Below are 8,385 nucleotides of genomic sequence, written 5' to 3' on the forward strand. Positions count from 1 at the left end.
GAACACACACACACACACACACACACACACACACACACACACACACACTCGACTCTGGGGAGAGCAGATGCTGGGGGGCAGGAGGTGTGGACCAGCCCAGGAGCAGGGTGCCCGGAAGTCAGGAGTGGGCAGTGCAGCAGGGGCAGAAAGAGAATCTCTTCTTCCTCCTGTGGCCTCACTCAGGCCCACCCCACCCGTCCATCCGGGCTGGGAGTGCCTGCCCCTGAAGTCAAACCTGTCAACCAAGCTGTCACCCATGCCTTCCTGCTCGCCTTCCTGCTCGGCTGGGGACAGAAAGGGGCATGTGCCAGGAAGTGTTGCCAGGCAGGGGTGGTGGAGCACGGGTGAGTTTACTGCTCCTCAGGAACACAGCTCCTTTCCCCATTTTTTCCTCGAACCTGGGTGGGGCTCCCTCACACTCTAACACAGCCTCGCTGCAAGGCGCCTCTTGCTTTTCGGACCTGTCTCTTCCTTCCCTCATCTTCTCCAGCCAGCACACTCCTCCCCACCCCCCACCCTGCCCCGGACTGACCCTCTGCCCTCCAGCATTCCAGTTTGGGCCCTTCTGTGCTCTGGGAGGCCTTAGCAGGGAAGAAAATCACTGCCGGAAGGATGGACTCCAGACATCAAAAACACCCCCTGGAAATCACCTTAAAACTGAACAAGAGTTGAGCTTAACTAGAAGGCAAAAAACCCCAAACAAACAAAAAAATAAGGTCTGCCTTGAGTACTGTACCCTCTTAAAAAACGATCTACCTAGGACCCAATCGACAAAACCACCTGGAGGGTCCCCAGGAGAAAGCTTCTGCTCCGTGACAACTTAGTCTTGGAAACCCCCAGGGGCAGCTCTGCCCTGTCCTATGGGGTCCTTATGAGTCAGCATGGGCTCAAAAGCAGTCAGTGTGGTTAGCTTTGGGTTTACTCAAAGCTGAGTTAGGATGCTAGGGGGCGGGGAGGAGGCGAGTCCCTGGGCGAGGAACAGTTCAGAAGATGAGCCTTGAGTGGGTCCAGAATGCCACTGAATGACGTTCAGACTTGTTGAATTGGTGCATGCTTTCCTGCGTAGATTCTCCACCACCACCACCACCACCAAGTAAGTCACACGTGGAAGGGCCAAGAAGGCAGTGGAAAAGTCTTAAGGGTCTGGATAGAAGCGGTAGGCCCCAGGCTGAGGAGACCTTTCAGGGTGGGGATGGGCATCAGACTGGATTTGAGTCAGGCCAGCCTTCATGAACCTCTCTGGGCTTCCCACCAAATCTTCGAGGCATCCTGAGAAAGGTCCGGGGCAGCGGCTGGATTGATAAGGCTGTCTATGTGTGAGAAGAGTGAATGGGGAGGGGGCGGGGGTTCCTGAGAGCAAGCAGCAGGTGAGTGGTGATCGAATGAGACCACAAGGGAGCAACCCAGCCCAGGGAGTGCAGCACCCAGGAGAGAGACCCCTGTGGGAGCAATGTTTCTTTGCCAAGCCCCCTGGTGCTGTCTACTTTCATTTTCAAGGGCTCTGCCTTGCAGATAGCAGGACCAAGAAACCAGGGGCCGACAGGAAGAGAGTCTACCACCCTTGGGCTCCTTAGCGAGGGGACAGCTTATTGGCATAAGGACTTGGGAACCCCATTGTCTCAGTGTAGCTGAGAATTGTGGTCTGCGCACCTCTCTACTGCTCCCCCTCCTCACATACACACAAAACAAACAAACCCTCATGGCCATCCAGTCAATCCCGACTCCCAGGGACCCCACAGGACAGGGTGTAGCTGCCCCTGTGGGGTTTCCAGCACGGAAACTCTTTGGGGGAGTAGAAAGGCTTGTCTTTCTTTTATAGCATGGCTGGTGGTTTTGAACTGCTGACCTTTTGGTTTGCAGCCCAATGCCTAACCTCTCACAAAGGCTGGCAGCAAAAGGGAGTTAGATGCCCTGCAGGAGCCTAGGACAAACAGAAGGAGGATGCAAAAAGGCTGCTGCCTCGCAACACCCTTCCAAGTCCATCCGTTGGCCTACTCTGGGTTTCCCACAATGCCACAGCAACTTCCGGCCACGTGGGGGAAGTTGGAGGGGAGCACCGTCCGTTGGCCATACACTGGGTCTCGATCCTGCTGCCAGGTTGCTTGTGCATGTTGTGTGGAAAGGCAGACAGATCAGAGGGAACAGAAATGGGCTTTCTGAGAAGAGAGGAAGACCCAACAGTGGGGGGCAGGGGAAAAGTTGGGGCTCTTGACCAAACAGACAACTAACCACAAGCAACATGGATGCCTGCTCAGTTGCTCTGAGACACTGGGACACTCATTCTAGATGGCCCTGGTTTGTTCGCTGCTCCCTACCCCATGACTTCCTGCCCCACTGAAGGCCATCTTAGCGTGGGAAAGGGGAATACAGGTTTAGACGCCTTAGAAATTGTCCTGCTTTTTTCGGGAATCATCCCTTTTGCTGACTCTGAATGCAGAGTAAGAACCCCCCGGTGGTGCCCTGTCCTGGCCCTTCTGCACCCACCCCACCCCATGATATTATTGTAGCCAGCTGCAGCAGGCCGGCTGCGGGAGGGAGGGGGTGTGTGTGTGACAAAGACAAACCAGCTGTTATCATCCAGGATCACTGAATCCTAGCGTTGGGGTGACCCTCAGTGCTACGCAAGCGCCGTCATAATCCTCTCCACTGCCAGGATTATTACCCAGAAAAGAAGCCAGCTCTTTCCCCGTTCACCAGTGGCCGCTGGCTCTGCACCCCTACGTGGGCACCCTATTTTAGAACTCACAAAGTCTAAGCATGTGAGCCAAGGTGGCAGGAAAGGGGTGGAAGAGGTCCAGAGAAATGGCCACTTCAGTCCTGCTTCTCCTCCTCCGGGTGCTCAATGCCCTAGGAGGTGAGGCAGGATCCAAAGGCCATTTCCCCAGTTGTAGCTGGCTTCCTAAGCTCCACCAAGGATGGTTCTCATGGTAGCAGCTCAGGGATAGGGGTGGGGGGGGAAGCATAAGATACTTTGGCAGGCAGTGCACACCATCCTCATTAGCAAAGGGCAAAGTTCTCTGTTAAAGCAGAAGGAAACCCCTGATACCAGCCATTTCAGGGCCTTGGGCTCCGGGCATGGTAAGACATGCCATGCCGGCAGCACTCTTGGCTCATCTGTAGGGCTGGCTAGGCGTAGGGGAAGTCATACTGAGCTCATCTCGTCCTGAGAGAGTTCATGGTTACTAGTTCGAGACACACTGTGGAGTCCCATGGGACAAAAGCCAAATGGCCCTCTGCCTATATTTCCCTGAGTCCCTCGGACAGCCCAGCACTCAGCAGGAGTTTGACACACGTTACTGATTAACTGTGGTGAGCCCCGCATCTTCAGAAAGCTGTGCGTGCCTTACCCTGCCTCGTGTCCCCTTTCACCAGGGCACACGGTTTTCTCTGCCTCTTGGACCCAAAAGTTCCAATCCACAGTAAACACTAACATAGCATGCCCTTTGCCTCTTAGCTTCCAGGACCTGCCAGTTCTAATCCTTAATTCCATGGCAGCCACACAGCCTCTGTGCCCTGAGTAGGGTCATGAAAGACAGGGGACAAGCAAAGAGGAGATAGTTCTGCCCAGGTCTGGTTACATCTCCTCCCCTTTTACACCACATAATTATCACTTTGGGGTCTTGTCGCCCCAGGCCTCCAAGTCAAAGAACAGGCTGCATGTGCCCCTGCCCACATCCCTGCCAGCCACACCAGGCTACAATCAGATAAGCAACACAAAAATGCCTCTAAGAGCCCGCCCACTTAGAGACCCTCTGGCCTTAGAGCAAATTCCTGCCCAGCAGGGGAACGGAGGGGAGACTGGAAACGGAGCCTTTTACTTTGGGAATCCTTGAAACCCCAAGTGAAGGGAGAAGGGATGAGAGGAAACCTGTCTGAAGGGCTCCTGTGGGGCTCGGCTCAGCAGGAAAGCCCAGGAGGGTGGGCTCCCACTTTCATCTCTCCTTTCCCAAGACCGAGGGCTGGAACCCATTCTGCTACTGTGGGGGCAATACCGCCCTGACCACCTCCCTCCCCGGGGCTGCTCCGCTTCCTTGAGGGCTCTGTAGAAACTAACCAGGCCAAGAAGAAAGCAAGGCCAGGGTCCAAGGGGAAAGAGTATTCTAGGAAGCGGCAGCGGCTTCTGGCCTGGAGCAGAGGCCATGAGTGAGAGCCGTCTTTTCCCGGGAGGAAAAGGTGGCTCGTGGACCCAGGTCCTACCTGCACGATGTCCAGCACCATGCCGGCGGCCACCGTCCCAAAGCCTGCCAGGAGGAAGGGAAACAGCACTTGCAGCCCGATGGAGAAGGAGGTCTCCTTCAGCGGGGAGGGCGGCGTGGGGCCGCGGTCCGTGCTGACGTCGTCGCTCTCGTTGCTCTGGCTCCCGTTCTCCAGCAGGGCGTCCTCCTCCCGAACCCCCTTGGCGTTGGCGCGAGACTCAATCACCACCACCTCGACCCCAGGCCCGTCAGGCCCCAGGAACTCCGAGGTTCCGGCCAAGGGCTCTCGCCCAGGGCCCTCTGCAGAGCAGGGTGCGGCAGTGGGACCAGTCCCATTCAGCTGGTGGACTTCCTTCGGCTCCGGTTTGGAGGACATGACGGGCATGGAGGAGGGGAAGGAGGCGCTCTCCTCCTCTCCTGCTTGCTTTCTCCCCCTCGAACTTGGAAAAGAACTTAGTCTTGGGGCGAGCCCTGGCTTGGGCGCCGCAGGACCGCTTCCCACGGCTCTCGGCTCCCACCGGGCACTGCAAGAACTGATCCACTAACAGGCAGCCCCATCAAGCACTGCAGCCCCAAGCTGAAAGGAAACACGAAGCTCCTCACCAGACTCAGTGACCGGCCACTAGGGGGGCAGAAAGCCTGCCTCCAGTGGGCCCGCGCTGTGCTGAAGGGGGGATGTTCTCTGGCTTCTTATCTTCTTTGGTTCTCAGGAGCAGGCTCCCCCGAGCAGGGGGTGGGGGGGCTTCGGAGCAGAAAAGCCCCGCCAGATCTAAGGTACCATTTGAGGTGGGCCCTCTTTCACGAGCAGTGGCTTGAGTTCGATCTTTCAGAACACAGCCCCCTCGGCCTGGAGTTGCGGCTCCTGCCCACTCTTCTTGCTTGGGCCCGAGGGCTCCCCACGGCACCTCAGGCTTTGCTGGTCCCAGGGCAGAATCTGCCGTCTGTGCCCTCTCTTCCTGGGAACACCTTGTGCTGCTTCGAAACCCTGGTCCTTACAGTCACAGGAATCGGTGCGGTGCACCTTATGGGGAGAGGAGAGAGAGAGAGGGAAGGTTACGATTCGGCAGAGGACTGCTGATCCTGGGAGACTTCGCCCCCGAGAGGTATACCTGCCTTCCTGCCTTCATTTTCCCCCACTTAAATGACTTATCTGGCATTGCCACATGTGCTCCTGCCACAGCTGGAAGCCCAGCAGATGTGCTCCTCGCCACCCTTCAGGACCACAGGGATCCCACCATACTCAACAGCAAGGAGACATGACCAGCCTGGGGTTGGGCAGATGCTGTAGGGGAGACCTTGGCTTGGTCTGTTCAGCAGCTAGGGATGGGCAGTGTTGTCCTGAGGGAGAATCCTTCTAGGCACTCATTATGAGCCCAGGCTCCTTTCTGCGTGATCTCCCAGTGGGGTCAGTCCCACGTTCAGCCATAACTCTGCTGGCACACAGCTGCCAGCAATAGAAGGTTGTTGTTTATCTCATCAGGTACAAGCACCCATATGACAGCAGCACAGGACACCCGAACAGGGAGAATCTATTAAGCGAACACCTGCAAATGATAAACACCAAGCTTTATAGCGACCTTGTAGGGCAGAGTAGAACTGCCACTTTGGGTTCCCCAGGCTGTAAATCTTTAGGGAGCAGAAAGCTTCAACTTTCTCCTGAGGACCGGCTGGTGGCTTTGAACTGCTGGCCTTATGGCTAGCAGCCCAACTCATAATCCACTACGCCACCAGGGCTCGTAGGCAAAGATTCCCAGACCCTCCCAAATGTCCTAGCCCAAGAAAGAAATCCTTCAGGGCTCATTCCCTGGGCAGTGGGGCTTGCCAGACAAACACCAGGAGCCAGCGGCCTACGCAGTCTTGCCCTTGAGAGTCAACAGTGTTACAGAAAGCTTTCCAGCACCTGTCTCCTCCTCTCTCCCTCTGCTCCTGGCCCTAGGAACTGGTCAGATTCGAGGAGAGTGTTAGGAAAGATTACTATTACCCGCACACTGCCGTTCCCTAGGCTCCTCTGTTCCCCAGTTACCGAGGACTGCATTTTGTACAACTCTCGAAACAAAACACCAACCAACCAACACAGAACACCGAAGCACACGGCCAAAGCACACTTGCTCCTGAGCCCATGCCCTGCTCCTGAGATAGAACAACGCCACTTCTCTTGCAGGAACTCTGGGCGTGAGTCCTATCCTCTGCACCAGAAGAACTCTTACAAGTGTGTGGGGGCGGGAATTAAGGAGAGTTTCCCCAAGTAGGATGAATAGGCCCTTCAGTATTCAAAACACATTCATTCAGTCAACTCCACTTTGAGAAAGGCTGGAGAGGAACCCAGATAACTGGCCTATAGGAATGGTTTTTCCCTTTCAGGGGCCATACTGTTTCCTAAAACCTCCTTTAAAGAGTCTTTTTTTTTCCTTCTCCCTAGGGCTCTGGCTAGACACTCAAGAGGAAGACTTCGGTGCTAGAAAGCAGGGCAACGTCTGAGTCACACAGACACCGACCTCTCCTTCCCTCCTCCTGGCTTCTTGGCAGGCGGCTCAACCTGAAAGGGGGCTCCAAAGAAGGGCTCACCCCACTTTTCCCAGGAAAGAGATCTCAGACAGGCCTAAGAGCAGGATGAAAGCAGCGAACCCCAACCAGAGCGCCCTCCTCCCTCCGGGTCAGTATCCCCCAGCCCGGGAGGGGGAGAGTAACTGGGTGGCCTCTCAAGATTCGGCCTCAGCAAATACGCTGTGAGCCAGGGCTCCCGCCCTCCGCCACTCAGCCCCCCTCAACACCACCCCTCTTCCGCCCCCGCCCCGACCTAGGACTGACCTGCGCCTCGCTGGGGAGGAAGGGGGGCGCCTGGCGAGTGGCAGCAGGGACCCGTGGTCTCGGGGGGTGCAGGGTACCCCCTCTTTTCATCACTCCTCCTCGCTAGTCCTCCTCGGCCCCCAGCGTGCTCCCCTTCACCCCCAGCCAAGGCGAGCGTCCAGCCGCGACCCCCGGCCCGCTACATCTCGCCTCCGCGTTACCGCGAGGCCGCCGCAAGGCTTCCACGAGCGGGAGGTGGCCGCGGAGGGCAGGATATACCGCTTCGGGCTGGGGGGGCGGGGGGCGGGCGGTGTACCCGGACTGGGGACTCTGGGGCTGAGCTCACTCGCCCCCAATCGCTTCTTCCCCGCCGACTTGGGCAGCACTGGTTGGCTCCGGTGGCAAACGTGATCTGGGGCAGACTGGGTGGCAACCCCCCTCCATCAAAAATAGATTCTGGATGGACGGCATCAGCAGCCAATCAGGAGCCAGGGAGGGGGCGGGTTCGGCCTGGGCCCCGCCCCTTTCCTTCGCTTTGTGCCCCAGAGGCGGGGCGCCGGGAGACGCAGTACAGCGAGTGACGCGGACGGCGAGCCCGCGCTCGGGCCCGGCGGCTCGCGGGTCCCCGCGTCCCCGTCCGGTGAGCGTCTTCTCCTTCGTCCCGAGTGTTTCCGTTGAGCCCCCCACCCCCACCACCCCCGGCCTTCGAGAACGCCGAGAGAAGACCCTCGCGGAGCTAGCCGGCCGGCCAGGCCAGCTCCAGCCCAGCGGGCTCGGCCAGCGCTCCCATGCCCCTTACCCTCGCTCAGTACTGCCGAGAACCGCCCCTACCGTGTTCTCGGAAAGAGCTCCCGCCAGGTCCGCGGTCCCCCAGGCCACAAGTGGCTCAGCCCAAAAGGGACCGGCCTTAATAAAGTCCTGGCCTTGGAAGGGGTGGGGTGGGCGGGCGAGAAGGACAAAAGGTCAGGCTCCGAGGGCCCGGGGTTCCACACACATCACCTGCCGGAGGGGCGGAGGGCGCCGGGGTTCCTTTGATCCGCCGATCCTGGTGACAGTTTGCAGAGAGGTGTCTCCATCCCGAGCCAACCGACATCCAACTTTCCCTGACGCACCGGGCGGGATCAAAGAGGGGTGTTCCCATGGTCGCTTGTGCCGCTTCCTCCCTGGGGTATCTTCACCTCTCCTCAGCACCAGTTCACTTTGGGATGTTTTTGTGCAGGGCGTGTGACCCCTCCTAGAGGCACCCCCCTCCCCTAGTTTCCCCCTGTTGCTGGTGAAACCTGTGACCAGTGGCTCCTTCCTGCTCTTTTCCTCCAGGGAAGTGTTTGGGGGCAACCCACTGGTACTCCAGAACTATGGATGCAATTTGGAGCAGAGATGGCCCTGGAGAGGAGAGAGGAAA

At 57.9% G+C, this 8,385-nt stretch overlaps 1 protein-coding gene across 3 annotated transcripts in view; it reads right to left on the reverse strand.

Annotated features, from left to right (window-relative positions):
* The window catches only part of SLC41A1 (solute carrier family 41 member 1), a 22,745-nt gene extending 15,429 nt beyond the window's left edge, over positions 1-7,316 (reverse strand). Inside the window, exons 1-2 of one of the 3 annotated variants that reach the window (XM_045298052.1) lie at positions 7,300-7,316; positions 4,198-5,217 (exon numbers count right to left, since the gene is read on the reverse strand). In XM_045298052.1, coding sequence (XP_045153987.1) covers positions 4,198-4,581 — 384 coding nt within the window. In that variant the 5' untranslated portion in view covers positions 4,582-5,217; positions 7,300-7,316. Of the gene's footprint in view, positions 1-4,197; positions 5,218-6,691; positions 6,818-7,004; positions 7,228-7,299 lie in introns of those variants that run through there. The other 2 variants (XM_004699838.2, XM_045298051.1) reach the window with 2 other exon arrangements.
* Positions 7,317-8,385: the final 1,069 nt, after the last annotated feature.

The sequence above is a fragment of the Echinops telfairi genome, unplaced genomic scaffold, assembly GCF_000313985.2.
Source record: "Echinops telfairi isolate 266 unplaced genomic scaffold, ASM31398v2 ScPeMD7_7424;HRSCAF=8462, whole genome shotgun sequence".
NCBI classification, from domain to species: domain Eukaryota; kingdom Metazoa; phylum Chordata; class Mammalia; order Afrosoricida; family Tenrecidae; genus Echinops; species Echinops telfairi.